General features: G+C 52.9%; 4 protein-coding genes across 4 annotated transcripts; 2 read left to right on the forward strand and 2 right to left on the reverse strand.

Moving 5' to 3' along the window:
* Positions 1–167: 167 nt before the first annotated feature.
* A1O1_04006 (bloom syndrome protein) lies at positions 168–5,066 on the forward strand (the record flags this gene model as incomplete). The annotated part of the gene is made up of 1 exon (XM_007724904.1): positions 168–5,066. One exon carries the CDS (start codon positions 168–170, stop codon positions 5,064–5,066), a length of 4,899 nt encoding a protein of 1,632 aa, XP_007723094.1.
* A 1,396-nt stretch (positions 5,067–6,462) lies between these two features.
* Positions 6,463–9,219, forward strand: A1O1_04007 (uncharacterized protein; the record flags this gene model as incomplete). Its single annotated transcript, XM_007724905.1, has 2 exons — positions 6,463–6,873; positions 6,949–9,219. 2 exons carry the CDS (start codon positions 6,463–6,465, stop codon positions 9,217–9,219), a joined length of 2,682 nt encoding a protein of 893 aa, XP_007723095.1.
* A 3,316-nt stretch (positions 9,220–12,535) lies between these two features.
* Positions 12,536–13,502, reverse strand: A1O1_04008 (estradiol 17beta-dehydrogenase; the record flags this gene model as incomplete). Its single annotated transcript, XM_007724906.1, has 2 exons — positions 12,536–13,155; positions 13,217–13,502. 2 exons carry the CDS (start codon positions 13,500–13,502, stop codon positions 12,536–12,538), a joined length of 906 nt encoding a protein of 301 aa, XP_007723096.1.
* Positions 13,503–14,455: 953 nt separating this feature from the next.
* On the reverse strand, positions 14,456–15,832 carry A1O1_04009 (uncharacterized protein; the record flags this gene model as incomplete). Its single annotated transcript, XM_007724907.1, has 2 exons — positions 14,456–14,814; positions 14,875–15,832. 2 exons carry the CDS (start codon positions 15,830–15,832, stop codon positions 14,456–14,458), a joined length of 1,317 nt encoding a protein of 438 aa, XP_007723097.1.
* Between the last annotated feature and the right edge of the window lie 363 nt (positions 15,833–16,195).

Genomic DNA, 16,195 nt, shown 5'->3' on the forward strand with positions numbered 1-16,195 from the left:
CTGCTAGGCGCGTCTGCAACAACGACGCGTTGAGCGGACCGTAACCCGAGCAAAGCAACATCCAAACTGCTGAGTCGCCAAACAACTTTGCCCGCCAGTGTTGAATGAGCCACGTCCTCTCTCAGAACACAGTACCCTACCATCCCAATGCAAGATGCGCCGTACCTATGACCAGAAACAACCTTAGCCGTTGTCTCGCATGGCTTCTGCAGAACCCACACTCGTTTGGTTCTCTGACGCATCTTTCCGTCGTTGCTGATGCCGGCGTGGGCGAGGATGATGGTCCTGTCCTGGCAGATGATGAGATGGCAAGACTGCAGCTGGCGCCCCAAATCGCACCCAGAACAAAGCTATTTTCTCAGCTGAACCAAAACATCGGCCTGCCCACTCCTGACCCTTCTCGAGCCTCAGAAGCCCGCGAAGCTACGCCGAGGCGGGCCAGGCAGAATCTCCCAGATATCTCTGCGCCACAACCCAGCCCGCGTCCACGAACTCCGGTGACGACCTTTGACGACATTCAATTTGACGACTCCCATGATATACTGGACATTGACGAGATTGACCTCACCGGAGGAGACCTTACGACTTCATCGTTCAGCGAATTCGGCCCGCCGACCAGGCTATGGAGAGAAGAGTCTGCGTCTCGGATTGAACCGCTACCCAAAAAGAAAGGCAAGAAGAGAAAGAGCGAGGAATTCGAGCAGGATCTCTTCTCTCCATCATCGACTCGGAGTTTCAAGAAGCGTATAGACAAAAGAGGGACCCCGGCATCATATCCTTTCCACACCAGCCAACCCGAGCCCGTGGTGGAAGATAACAAACGAAGTGTGGGCGCTCTGAGCCCGTCGAAGACTCGCTCGACAAAGAAAGCTTTGAAGGATGAGGACACCCTTCCGGACATTGACATTGTGGCAAACCCGATCTCCCCTCTGGCGGTGTACGGCACACCCAAAGTGCCTCGGACTCAACCAACCTCTCGGGCAAGTCGAACTCAGAAACTGCGGAACGTGGTTCTTGATTCTGATGAAGAAGACAACGACGACCTCGATTCGAAGCCTAAGTTGGAAGTGCTGGAAAACACCAGTCTCGGTTCTGAGAGGATCCGTTACCATGATAGTCGTGATTCTCAGACACTGGCAAGGCCGTCGAATGATTCTCCTATTTCATTAGGGCAAGAGCCTGTTCGAGGCATGTCTCTATCGCCACGGGAATCGCGTGCTGGCGATCCCAGACCAACTCCATCCGGCCAATCCAGCTCCAGACGTGAAGAGGCGCTCCAGGGCAGTTGCTCGAGTGCCGACTCAGCAGGCCCTTTGTCCCATCCCCAGAAACGTATCGTAAGCAGCTTCGTTGTCAACGGACGCGAACAATGCAAGGCGCTCTTGGAACGTCTTGAAAAATCGAAGAAAACCGTAAACCGTGAAATCATGGATGAGATGTGCGAGTTCAAGGTCGCGTCTGACTTGTTGAAGGACAAGAAGAGGACTATCGAAAGCAAGATCACGGCAACCACGCAATTGTTGGAAGAACATTCGGCAATATCGAAACTTCGGGACCAGCGAAAGCGAATGCTCGAGCGACGTGATCAGTTGGCAGAAGCTGGTCACGAAGTCAATCCTGATGATCCGGAGAATGTGCTTGTATTGCTCTGCATGGATATTAATCGCGTCAAGCACGAGATCGAAGCTCGAGAAGTGATGATATTCAAGCTGCTGCAACAAGCTGGCGTATCCACATCGAGTGGGTTTACAGAGCAAGCCCCTTCGCGAGCCAATCTTTCACACACACTGCTCGATGAGACGCCGGCTCAACAAGTATTGGTGGCCTCAACACCCAAAGTGCCTCAACAAGTCTCTCCTAATTCGAGGGACCTTGCGCACTTATCAACACAATCCATTGTGCAGACACCATTCGCAAAGCGGTCTGATATGAATGGCAATTTGGGAACTTTTATACCGACCTTCTCACCAGGATGTTCTCCCAGCCGACCCGCGCAGTCAGCGATGCCACCGCCGAGTGCAAGATTGTTCCAGCCAACACCCCATATAACGGAATCTCCAAGCCGCAATCGGACTGCGCTATACAATGACAATACCGGCGACGAGAGAGGTTTCTCTCGCACCATGGGAAGCCCGCAGGATTTTTCGTTTGAGGAAGATGATTTTGATGACGACGACATGGACGATGAAGAGATGTATAAAGCGGTCGAGGAATTCGAGCAGAACATGCCAGCCTTCAAAGCAACGACCCCTTACAGAGCCGATCGAGCTGCTCTGTGTGAGGTTAGCGACAACGTACGCAGAGTATCGCCCAAGAGGTCCGCTGTCTCCCAGAGTAGCTTTTCAAACTCAGCCTTGATGCAACATCCGTGGTCAAAGGATGTTGCTTCAGCATTGAAGAAACGATTCCATCTTCATGGGTTTCGCCACAATCAATTGGAAGCCATCAATGCCACCTTGAGCGGCAAAGATGCGTTTGTCCTGATGCCTACTGGTGGTGGGAAATCTCTCTGCTATCAACTCCCGTCGATCGTCCATAGTGGCCATACCCGCGGGGTGACTATAGTCATCTCGCCTTTGCTGAGCTTGATGCAGGACCAAGTGGACCATTTGAAGAAGTTGCACATCCAAGCCTTCTTGTTCAATGGCGAAACCACAGCGCAGCAGAAAGCCCATATATTCCAGGCACTCAAGAACGCCACGCCACACGAGTTCATTCAACTTTTGTATGTGACACCGGAGATGGTGAGCAAAAGTCAGGCCATGATGAACGCCTTCGAGGATCTACACCGGCGGCGGCTACTCGCCCGTATTGTGATTGACGAGGCCCACTGTGTCAGTCAGTGGGGACACGACTTTCGACCAGACTACAAAGCGCTTGGGGAGTTCCGCAGTCGTTTCGAGGATGTACCGATCATGGCTTTGACAGCAACAGCCACCGAAAATGTTAAGTTTGACGTCATGCAATGTCTGAGCATGGAAAACTGTGAGGTCTTCACCCAGAGCTTCAACCGGCCCAACCTCACCTACGAGGTCAGGCCGAAGGGCAAGGGGAAGGCTGTGCTTGAGGGCATAGCAGATCTCATCAATACATCCTACCGCGGGCAAGCCGGCATTGTTTATTGTCTGTCACGGAAGAATTGTGAACAGGTCGCTGAACAGCTCAGGAAGGAGTACAACATCGAGGCGCACCATTACCACGCCGGGCTACCCTCTAAGGAGAGAATCGACATCCAGAAACAGTGGCAAGCTGGAAACTTCAAAGTCATTGTGGCCACCATTGCGTTTGGAATGGGTATTGACAAGGCAAATGTCCGTTTTGTCGTCCATCACACGATACCGAAAAGTCTGGAGGGTTACTATCAAGAGACTGGCCGAGCTGGTCGAGATGGCAACAAGTCAGGTTGTTATCTGTACTACGGCTATGGTGACACGGCTTCCCTGAAACATATGATCGACAACGGTGATGGCAGCTATCAGCAAAAAGAGCACCAGAAACAGCTTTTGCGGAGTGTTGTTCAGTTTTGCGAGAATCGCAGTGACTGCCGCAGGATGCAAGTTCTTGACTATTTCAACGAAAGGTTCGATCCGAGAGATTGCCGGAATGGGTGCGACAATTGCGCCTCTTCTAGCACGTTTGAAACCCATGACTTTTCTGAGCATGCCAAGAATGCAATACGTCTTGTTCAGAAAGTTCATCGTGATGAGGTTACCGTGTTGCACTGTGCTGACGTGTATCGCGGAGCAAAACCAAACAAGAAAATGCTCCATTGCGGACACCACATGCTCCCTCAATATGGTTTGGGTTCCGACTTGGCCAGGGGCGACGTTGAGCGCCTTTTCTACCGGCTCATAAGTGAAGACGCCCTGCTGCAATACAATAAGAAAAACGATGCTGGGTTTTCCACACAGTATGTCAGGGTTGGTCCAAAGTCTCGCGATCTGATGGAAGGCCGACGACCCTTGAAGATCCAAGTTTTGGTTTCACCACGCCGCAAGCCAAAAACCAACGGCCCTGCGCAGAAGAGCCGAACTAAGGCGAACGGGAAAAGCAACAAGACTCCAATCGATGAATACCCAGCGTCTACGAATGTCTCCTCGCCGCTGCAACCCCGGTCTCGTCGCAAACTGGTCCGGCGAGATCAGCTATGTGATTCGTCGGAGGAAGAGTGTGCTGGTCAAACCAGTGAGGACGAAGACTATTTTGTCTCCCATCGCGACAAGGAAAGACCTCCTCTAGGTCCGCCGATCACGGCCGACGATGACATAGGCTCCCTCAACCAGATTCATCAGCACATCTTAGAAGACTTTGTGGAGAAAGCGAAAAGGGAGATCGAACGTCAGGTCATTGCCAAGGATCTCCGACAGAAGCCCGTCACCGACCGGATCTTACGACAGATCGCCATCCAATTTCCGCAAAGCGAAGAAGAACTCCAAGAAATGACTGGGCTGAACCCCGAAATGTTCCGGCTGCTGGGACCACCATTGCTCCGTTTGATCACGGCAGCTTACGACAATTATGAAGCGATGATGCGAGCGCAAGAAGGACGGCCCGACGATCCGAACCATCAAACCGTAGTAGAAATCAGCGACGATGATGGCGAAGCAGAAGTATTCTCACAGAGTGATTCGGAGCCAGACGAATCTGAGAACAGTCACTACTTCAGTGTCCCGGACCAAGTGCGTCAGTTCAATGAGCAGAGTAAGCGAACTGGCCTAACCAAGCTTTGTCCACCGGATCTGCTAACAGGTGCTCAGTGTCCCAGTTACCTTCCTTTGAGCCCAAAGCTTCGCAAGGCAGATCTTCGCCCAAGCCACCCAAGGCTCCACAAGGCAGGTCGAAACGAGCGCAGTCGAAATCCAGGTCGGGATCATGGAGTCGACGTGGATCCCGTGGTTCCAGGCGTGGTGGAGGCAGCACCAGATCAAAGACGAAAGGAACTGGCGGAGTCGCAAGGAAGAAAAAGAGCGATTCCAGTGCTCGCTCAAGTACCAGCACAGCTGGCCTCAGTAGCTATGTGTACAAGGGTGACAAAAGTGAACGCGGTGGGGGTGGGATCGGGATGATGCCGACATGAATACAAGGCTATGATAGAGATTGTTTTGGAGGAGATGAAGGAGGATATCCTCAGGGCCATGGGGCTCCCAGGCGACGAGGCTACGAGGCTGCCTTTCATATTCCCATGGTTTGTATATGTCTCCCCTTTCTGTGTGCCTGCGCTCCTTTCTTATTTGAAAATCAATGCACCACCCTTCATGCATCCCTTGTTGCGCGTCTGTTCCACTACTCGAATCTCTGGAACCGTGAGTTGTGCCGCGTTCCTCCTGCTGCCTTACAGAAGTCGCAGCCTCGTCGCCGTTCCTTCCCAGGCTGACGGATGCCCAGCCTGTATACCATCGCTCCTTCCTTTCCTGTTCAGCCGAGTTTCAGTCCAACAACATGAACAGCAGCTGCATTGTGTCTTGCGCTGTTGCTCGCCTCTTCCAGTTCAACGTCGTTTGCTCAAATTCTCTCTTGCCTGCGCCTTCGTTTCCACTCACACCGTCCTGTTCGTCGACATCACAAGGAGGTTCTCTCTGTCCCTGATCCATTCCCTCCCAGACCCTCCGGCATGGACCATATCAGTTCGTGATGCCTCTGGAAGATATCCATCCCAATGTGCAGCGGAAAGATGTCTCATCTGTTGACACCAAGGCAGACAATGTCGGCCCTGGGCCATCCGCTACCTCTTTGCGTTCGAGTGCGGTTCAGAGCATGCTGAAAACGACGACCGAACTAGGTGATAGCGGGCCCTTTGCTGTTCGGCCATCTCGAATTCCTCGCGTCGGGTCCCGAGTGCAATCGACCAGGCGCCGGTCCGGCTCCTTTGATACCTCCTTTGCCTCTCAGCTGCGTCATCAAAGATCTCCATGGAGGAGACGCTCCCATCGGCGCCACGGTTTAAGGCCTATGCCATCCTCCTCTGGCCTATCAGGGAGGGAGACCATAGACTCGAACGCCGCTTCTCAGCACTCGGGTTTTAGACCTAAAAGAGCTGGTCACCGCCACCGACCTCAAGGCATTCAAGGTTTGGCTGGTCCCGCCGTTGGCCCACGCGGCCTCTATAGCCACAGGTCTCTCATTACCTTACGAAGTCAGAGGGACTTCCAGAGCCTACGTTCAAGCTCGCCTCTGATACAGCCGGGGCATATGCGAAGACATGGCCAGCGGGCCTCATCGCCAGCTTTCAGCGAGATACAACCATACCGATACGGACAGAGGCGCGGCTATCATCGAGCAGGTAGCATTGGGACCGTTGCATCATCCCCACAATCTCTGTTCCCAATGCGTCCGGGCTTGCCTGGTTATCGCCCTGAGTTGAACAACTCGTACTCTTCATTCGGTCGACTGCCATCGCCAGCAATTTCTGCTATGACCCATGCGGGCGTCACAGCATGCCCTCCGTACAGGACAACTACGCCTATGTCCAACTCGCTTCAAAATTTCCGAGTACCCTGGAATCATAGCGCCAGCTCGTTCAGAGGATTACCAAAGTCTCCAACAGAGTCCACCACTCCTCACTACTACGATTACTCCGAGTTGTTTTGGGATGAAGAGAGCCTTCAGCATCCTGTGGGACCTCCTCCCGCCGAGTTGCCCGTCAATCAAGATCAGCCTACCTCGGGAAACCAACCATCCCCGGACCGTCGCCACGCACAATCTCCGTTTGGAATCATGCAAGGATCAAGGTTCCAGCCAGCTGAACTACCGACTACACACAACCGTCGCTCAAGTGAACAGTCGAAGTATAGCTACGGTGGAGTGATCCCGAGGCGGATTTCCAGCTTAGCTGCGGCCACCACTCCCATGAGAAGCAATAGTACATTGCAAAAGGTGATATTCCCCTTCTCATGCAGTGGATGTGACCCGTTTGTGGGATATGCGTCCACGTTGCTGACGGATTAGAAGGATCAGGCCGTCGATGTCGCGGCAGTGCCTTTGCAGGAGTTTTCGAGCAAACCGTCAAGGGGTGATAAAGACCATCCTCGCACTTCAACAGCCTCCCGGCGAACTTGTGGTTCGACGCAATCAAGTGCATTCTTTCCGAATGCGAGTCGAAGCCCACGAGATCTCACATCCCTTGCTGCCCGCGTCCATTCGCCAGTCTTCGATCAAAGAGCTTCTGACCAATCCATTTCCCAGCTCCTGGACTACGATGACCAGCACGAGACCGAGAATCGACAAAGGAGCAGGGGGCTTGACACCCCCATCAACTCTCAGTGGGAACTACCATCATTCACCTTCAGGCCACTTTCTTTGGTCTCAGACGGCGCCGGAGCTCGAGAACGGCCTAAGACTTCTGGAGATGTTCCGCCCAGGGACACCCTCGAAATATTGTCACCAATGCCTCAACGCCCAATGTCATCACAGAGCCAGAAGAGGTTCAGTCGTATACTCGAACTTCAGGACACTTATTCTGCTGAGCGGACCATTCCGTTGTTTCATGGTCAGACGCCCTCGAAACTCAACGTAGTGGAAGAGCGGCCGGAAATACAGGATCCTCAATCAGTCTCACTCGTTGAGCTAGCTCTGGAAGCTGCCGCGGAAGGACCTCCTGAGCACATGCAGCAGAGACAATCGGTTATCACTCATGCCCACTCGGATGTCAATTTTGGCGACAGTCACATCACCATTCATGACAAGTCGACCGTCGAATCACTCCTAGACAGACATATTGAATGCCTCGGCCTGGATGAGGATGGATTCAGTCGGTTTGAGATGCAAAGCGACTCGGGACGTTCTGACGTCGCCGGTTGTAGCAGTGCTGATAGCACTATAAAGATATCTTCGATCGTCAAAGAGTTGCAGACTCAAGCCAAGCTGAGACCGGCAACTTCAAGCTCTTATCGCCATTCAAGCCTAGCCAGTTCAGAGAGGCGTAGGCTGATGCCGCGACGTCTGTTTGCGAGCATGGACTCAAGAGTGTCTCCTGTTACGACCCATGAAGATCTACGCGGATTGTTGAAAGGAGACCTAACTTCGACGGCGACGACGGATAGACAGCTCTCCTTGGGCTGGCACACACTTCCTTCTTCGAGTGGGCTGACATCGGCCCAGTCGGCGACCAAAACCTCCTTGACATCGGGGGACATGGGCGACATCGATTCGGACCCTCCCCAAACAAAGTTCAAAATCAGACGTCTTTCAGACCTCGGTGCAAGCCTATCAGAACCCAGCAAGGGCTGTCCGCATGGTGAGCTACCGCGGCAACCTCAAATGTTCATCACACACCGCAGATCTAAAAGCGACATCCTAGCAAGGCAAGCGTCGCATCAAAGAAGGCGGATGCGAATCATGTTGAAAACCAAACGAAGATCCAACAGCCTGGGGCAACTCACGAAAATCATTTCTGTTGAACAGGGGTTGCAAGATCATGAACGCGACGAGGATTGGACTACTGAGGACTCGCCTGAAGGCCTTAGCCCCAAGTCACCAGTGATGGGATATGCTGAACTGAGTGCCGAGTCGGTCATTGTGCATGCCCCTACTACTGTTCTCTCAGCGAGTCTGCCGGTTTCCAAGTCCATCCCCAAAAGGTGGACTAGCATGTTAGCTTCCATGCCTGAACCGGTCAAAAGAGGAATCGATATTGTTCGGAAGGCATCAGTCCGCACCGTACGCTCACATCGCAGCAATGTTAGTGTGATCGAGCCCATGAACAGCACACGGATGAGCTCCCAGACACCTCGACTGGGCCCGGTGCCGCAGCTCGCGCATCCAGAATTTGGCCCACCCTTGATGTCTTCCGACCTCAATCTCAGTCTCCCATTCCCCGAGCCGCCTGAAACAGCCCGGCCGCAATTGCGTCACGTACAAAGCTTCTTCTGTGATGATAGCTCAGTCCAAACGTCGAAATTCCAAACCAAGAAACGATTCGATCTCCACAGCTTGCGGAGCGGGTTGACAAGATCGTCTGGAGTGTTAGGAGTCAAACATGGTGGTGAACATCATGTCAACGATCTGAAGATGAGCCACTCATGCCAAATGAAGGGTCAGAGATCCTTCGACTGCCCTCAGTCGCCATTGGGGGACACGGTTCCGCTGACGGACTGCGTATACAAAAAGCGTAAGGTGATGGACAGGTTCAAAGAGTGGTGGAAAAACCAATGCATGCAGAAAACATTGTCGATGATGAGGAAGAAGAACAGTCGGAATGGGCGCAACGGAGCCCTTGTATAGCAGACGATGTTTTGCTCCATGCCGTGGGTCATCAATCCGTGCTGCATAGATGGATCAAGGGGAGAGATGATGGAGGAGGAATAGAGGGCTGCTACGAGCATGTTACAACGTAGAGCTTTTCCTCGCCAATGATAGCTGATATCAAACGACATAGATCAGATCAGAGCTTGCAAAAGCATCCAACAAGCTTCTTCTCCATGAGCCTACACAAGGCAACTTCTCATGATGAAAAAGAGTAAACGGCATCAGGAATTGGCCTGATGCACATGAAACAACTGGACAGTTCAACAAACAGGACTGTCCGGATCCTGAAGCATGGTTCTGAAGTTTGATTCGACCGCACGAACCACACGCAATCGTCGACTCAGCAGGTCCAATGCCTTGTGTGTTTCAACACAACGGTAGAAATCGGGTCAGGCTAGCTCTTGCTCATCCAGCTCAAGTCCAGGGCTATCACCCAAGACCAGTGGTCAGTCTTGTGGGGGAAGTCGATAGACGGATTCGAGGGTGATATGAGCGCGCTGGCTGGATGACTAGGGTATGGCGAAACGACACTGGGCGTGTGGAAGTGCTGCATCGACAAGCATGCAGTGGGTGTGGACTATGATTGACGTGTCCAGTAACGCTGAAGCCGAAAGAGTCCTCGCGGCGCGAGTAGGACAACAGCCTCAAAAAATTGTTGTAAGCTTGAGCTTGTTCATAGTCGATCTGTTCGAAAGTCCGTACGGGGGAGAATTTGACAGCGCATCGGGTCCCGTATCGATAATTGATTGTTTAGGTAGGATGCCTGTTCGTGTCCGTGTCGAGTCCAAGTACTTCGTCTGAGTTGTTTGCTTGGTCGTCCTGGACATATCGATAATAAAAACGATAATGAAAGCGCATCCCAGATGAGATAGCTATAAAGAATAGTTTCAATGTGGATCTTCAATCTAACCCTCCCTTCCAACTCCCAGAATCCAAATCTCACTCTCATTTTCCCAGGTATGTGCATAAGCAATGCATACATACATCGGATGCAAGAGCGGTTTTGCTGTTATTTGGACTGGGAGCGTTGGGGGGTGACTGGCCACTTTGACATATTTGTTTGGTTCAGCATCGGATCCTTGCCCGAAGGTCGGGACGGTCTCGAATGCCAACTTGATTCCGCTCCACCGCACTCAATGGTACATGTGGGCTTTTCTCTCTGCCTTGCCCTGCAGTGCAAGCAGTTGTATTCAATGCAACTCCCAAGCTCGGTACTGATCAAGTACTCTGAGCTCGGGTGTTTTCTTTGTCTCTGCCGGATTCGACACCCAGGGCACAGCGCTGTCTCGTCTGCAAATGGACATTCGAGTTCCCAGCTGCCAGTGCCCTGGAATCGCCGTGCAGGACCAATTTCATCCAAACCGATGGCTGATCAGGCTCACGGCGTTTGGGTAATTCAACACGCTACCGTCATCTGGTCAGATGCGGCAGGTTTCTTCAACAATATGTCTCTGTGCTCTCGCACAAGATGGCACTGTTCATGTATGTGTACTGGAAGATTCTCGTCCCCTCTCCGGCAACAAACCAGACCCGTGACCTCGTTCCTGCATCAACTGGCTGACGATGTTACCAAGGACCTGCACAACTTTGCAAGGCGGATGTCAAACGATATGGGCCGGCATGTACAGAGCGTCCCCTGATAATACCGGTCCACAACCGAATGAGCTGTTGCCGTCCGAGCTGCAAGCCGTGAGCGCCAAGGAACCTCAAGCCAGCAGTTCAATGAGGGTACACGAGCACATCCAGGCCGTGAGGCTTTGATGCCGAAAAGAAGTCGAGAATCTCCGAATTTGGTATCCAAAGTTGGGGTTTTCGATTGGGTGTAACCCCAACCGAAGTTATCTGTTGATGCGCACACCCCAATGAGCAGTTCCCAAGAGGGCGGCGACACCAATCTTCTTGTATGAAACGAGCGAAGACCCCCCGTGCTGGCCAGGCCCGGTCATATCTTCTGAAACTCGTCGATTCATCATAAACTTTCTTGCGTCGGGTCGTGCTCGCACATGGTAAAACCTGCGATTCAAGGCGCACTTCCAAGGCTATCGTCCACAGTCCAGCTCGAAGTGTCTCCAAGCTGGTTCGTGGCCGGATGGCCCGCGCGCCTTGCCGGCGCAGGCCTACGCATGCGTACGTGGACCACATGCGCAAACGGAGCTCCCCTACCTGCACGATGGCAAGGTACGGCATAACCCCGTCTACCCGCCGAGTCTTCGACCTTCTGCGTAATTTTGGACATTCTGTGAAAAGTGCTCAGGCTCCACATGGACGCGGGCCCTGTAGTCAGCAACGGTTCTTCGTGACACTGGACCAACTGCCATGGCAGCAGAGGGAACATGCAATCACTGCCAAACTGCCGCACCACTCACGGCATCCCACGCGGGGGACCTGGTCGTAGAATCGGGCGTACGCCACAAGGGGGGCCAAGTGTGTATACCCATGACGCCGGCCCCGGCTCCATGTGTTTCGCAAGCCAGGCTTCCTCTTTGGTACTTGTGAGAGACGGAGTATATCCTTCTTCTTCCCATGTGAGCGGGCCAGGGGGCCACATCTGCCAGGTCTGCAATGCCGAGGGACCTATAGAATGCTCAAGGTCATTGAGTCCCTTGGAAATCCTCGAGATTGTTCACCTGTTCAGCCACTCTCCCGACACAAATCCGGACTGGGTCGATGCTTCGGATGCCTCGTACTCTCGACTCGTGACGCCATGTACATGGGGACCATGACGTCTACTGGATCAAGCCCCATGATTTCGCAACAAAAGAAAGACAAAGACAGGCAAAGGAGGTGGGCACGTGTGGTGAGGGCAAGCAAGGAGCAAGGAGGGCGGAAGAGTATCTAGAGAAGGAGGTGAGGTTGCTGGGCTCATAACCTGTGAGAAGAGAAGAGGAAGAGAAGAGAAGAAGAGGAGGGAAGTTGGGGTTTGGAGGTTGGAGCTTTAAAGCTGAAGTCGAGAGGGGACGCGAGGTCAATTTAAAGTGTCACGCGTCACGCGTAGTCAGTCGCCTTGGCAAAGTACAACAATCGGAATGCCGTCTCGCCGTCTCGCCGTGTAGTAACTAGGAGGGGTATATAATGTACCTTTCCTTCTGCCTACATACCTTAGTTAACTACATACCTGGTAGTCATCACGTCACAGCACAATTAGGTAAGTCTTATACGATATCTAAGACGCGATGCACGTCAAGCCAAATTCCAGTTTTGTCTACGAAAATATCATCGACACTTCGGAGAGCACAGCTCCCACTCATCTACCCCCATCTTGAGACCACGGCTTATCAGGCCGGGTGCCCATCTATCGTACCTTGACCTTGAGCAAGTCTGCAAGACCCAAGCTGGTCAAGAACGTCTTCCGCACGAGGTCGCGCACTCCATTGACAATGGTCGCGCCGCCTCCATCAAACTCGACGTGGACTCTGAACGGTCTCTTGCCATGTTCAGTGTCGACGATGCGACGCACAGCCTCGGCCACAGCCGCTGGATCGGCGTCGGGGGACACCACCTTATCATGGCCCTCCAGATTGATCCGATCCCAGCCTTTCAACGGTCCCTCCAAGTATTCCTTCTCCACGGCCGGGTCGCCGGGCTTCATGGCCGTGGTGAAATGGCTGGTGCCTCGCGTGAAGACGCCTGGGACGACAATGGACGTCTCGATACCGAATTGGGTCAATTCCACCGCGTAGGTTTGGGCAAGCGAGTCTTGCGCCGCCTTGGCTGCGAAATACGGCGCCATAAACGGTGAGCTTGGGCCGTGGGCGCTGCCGGATGACACCCAGACCAGAAGCCCTCGCCCGGCCTTTCTCATGTGAGGCAGGACGACTCGGTTGATGCGGTGACAAGACAGACAGTTGACTTCGTACATCTCCAAGAATTGCTCGGGCGTGAAGGACTCGGCAGGCCCATAATTCATGTGTCCTGAAGCGTGGTTGAATAAGGTTGTTCCAAAGGAGAATTCCTCTCGACAGAATCGACTCACCTGCGTTATGGACGACAACGTCAATGCGTCCTTGGTCCGCCATGATCTGGTTGACGGCCTTCTTGATCGAGTCCTCCTTGACAACATTGAGCTCGATGCCTCGAAGTTGGCAGCTGTTTTTCTCGGCGAAGGTCGCCGCGTCCTTGTACACCGTCGTCTTGTCATTGTTTGGCTGAAGAAAGCCGGCGTAGACGATGTTGCCAGACTTTGCCAGGGCTCGCACCGACAACGCGCCGAAGCCACTGGAGGCCCCGGTGACCAGAGTAACGAGAGGTCGAGTCGCCATGTTTGCTATCAATCTAGAAATTAAGTGGTGTTGAATGAGCTAAGCCAAAGTTTGTCTGACAACGGTCTGTTCTGCACAGGTTACAACTAGACGCACAGGAGGAGCATTCGGACTCGTTATAAGTAACGGGTCACAACGGATGGTGACGAGGGCCGTCGCGGGGATTGTACGAGTGATTCAATTCCGTACGAGTGCATCCACTTGCCTCCTTGTTGCGATCTCTGAATATCTCCGTGGTGTGTTGAGCACCTACCTAATGTATGAGTATCAGGAGAGGAACCGACAGTATCCCCCCGGCAAACCCCACCTACTCCACCCGTGGGGAGCTATCGGTCATATCGGAGTGAAGACCTTCCCAAAGGGGATATGGATATATGAAGCTCGCCCGGAATTGGACTTTTGCACACTGACCAATGAACGATGAGTAAGCCGGTCACGGCAATATCATTTTGATTTACCCATATGGAACGGGGCTTGCATACAACAACCATGAATGAAAAAATATCTACGTCGATCCATTTCACCCAAGGTTCCGGCAGAAAGGTAGCACTGCTTACTCATCTGGCTTCTGGCTCGCGCGGCTAGGGAGGCCTCAGGTGACCCTAGGGCTGCGTCACCTGTGTCCTGAAATGGGTAAGCTGGCTATCAACCTTGAATTTACCTTTTCGAGAGAGAGTGCTGTGACTCCCCCAGTCTGCGAGTAGCTGATGCCAGATATCGGACATTAAGAGATGATGAGAAACACGGGGCCAACTAGGGGAAGATTTAAAAATGAACCATGCTGAATCGTATGTAAGTAACGCCTGCTATCCTGTCACTTGTACGTAGTGCTGCTTAAACTCCGATCAACCGATCATCGTATCTAGAGAACCCCTCTAACAGACTCCACATGGGGTATCAATTCTCCCTCAGCCCTATTACACCCCTGTAATCCAACAACATAACATACAAAATCACTCCCAGTCCTCCTCATCACTTTCATCTATCTTCGTCGGTGATTTGACTGCATCGTCTTTCGGGCTACCCGGGGCGCGGCTCGTGGCCCCACTAACGAGATCGTAGCTAGCATCACTGTCTGCCACCGATTTCTCATCATGCGATCTTCGGCCTGGGGTCTCGGGCTTCAGAGAGCTCTCGTCTGTGCCCGCCACTGTCTGATGTACTGTGGTCGAGGAGTCGTTTGTGTTTTGGGCCACGAGGACTTTTGGCGGTGGTGGGTCTTGTGTCTGCTGGACTTGAGGCGTAGAAGCGGATCCTTGCTCATCCTCAGATTCCTCGTCCCATCCAACTTCTTCCGTGTCATCGGCTGACGCTATTGGAGATGTGTTAGCATTTGTTCAACAACATCATTATTACACGTCGGGCCGCGTACCTCGGAGGAGCTCTTTTCTCTTCTCTTCCTGCACCTCAACAACGTGCCGCAGAAAGTAATACCGTGTCCAGAAGTCCTTGTATTCCACGGTTTCCGGCACAACCATTTCCATTGTAGTTCTCAACTCGCGATACTTGTTCAAGTCTTCGGCAATCCGAGCCGTCATCTTCTCGATATCGAAGTCTCTCTTGAAATCGTCCCATTGACCACCAGCGCCGGAAGGGTCCTGAGTAAAGCTTGTCAAGGTGGTGTGGATAACGTGTAATTGGGCGTCGAATCTGCTGGTGTGGATGACCCTTTTCCCCGAAGTGGGGTCCTTGCTCTCGAAAAGCACTTCACCAGGCTGACGATGGCGGAGCTCATCTTCATCAGGCGCGCTAACTGCTACTGCATCCCGCAAGAAGTTCCTGATGTTCGTTCCAAATCGTAAGAGTGCTTCGTCCGCTGCGTCTTCCGCCTTCTGTACATCTTTCAATCTCTTCGCTGCCTCGGTCTTGAAACGAGCAAGGAATGTTTCAGTCTCCTGCAGATCCCGTTCTTGTTCCTCTCCCGATTTGCCGTTGTCCAAGTCCGTGCTCCGTGACTCAGATGGCCCATCCTCTCCTGTGGCCTTGTCTGTGCCGAACCCGAGGCCCATGAGACCTTTCGTCCTCAAAGCCTCCACCTCGCTCGCTACTTCGGCTGCCTCCTTCCTCGCTTCCTCATAGTAAGTCTCGCCTTGTTTTCTGACATTTCCCCAGAGGCCCCCCAGCTTCGCACCCCAGGGAGAGCTGGAGAAGGCTTTGAATGTTTCTTGAAACTCCGTTTGGAGGTTCTGTCGAGGTGCAGCTGAGCCAGATTTGGGGGTTGCTACGTCGTCCCCTGCAGTGATTCCTGATGGCGCGGTAGGCGTTGGTGTAGTGGCACGGTCAGCTGGCGTGAAGGACTCTTCCGCTATGTGATCATAAGCGAGATCCATCTCGCCAGCTGATTGCGGAAGAAATGCGGGAGATGAAGAACGGTTGTGGAATTAGGCAGACAGAAAGAAAGAGGCTGAACCCTGACCACCACGGCGACTGGCCTGTAGCCTCGATATTGGCTGACGGATAGAAGGGGTAGGAGTTGTAGACTGCGATCGAGGGCGTCAGATGATGTTTTGAGTTGTCGTTAAATCAAGGGGGACGTCACTCGAAATGAGCGATCCGGGGAATGGCACGTGATTGACAATCAATCATGCCGCTTTTACTTTAGACTTAAAGTTCCCTTGACACTTTGCAAGAATGAATTGCATACTATGCCTGAAAATGACTGAAATGGCTTGAGGCGGAAAGGCCGCAGAGCC

Source organism: Capronia coronata (genome assembly GCF_000585585.1).
Source record: "Capronia coronata CBS 617.96 chromosome Unknown acBCG-supercont1.3, whole genome shotgun sequence".
NCBI lineage: Eukaryota > Fungi > Ascomycota > Eurotiomycetes > Chaetothyriales > Herpotrichiellaceae > Capronia > Capronia coronata.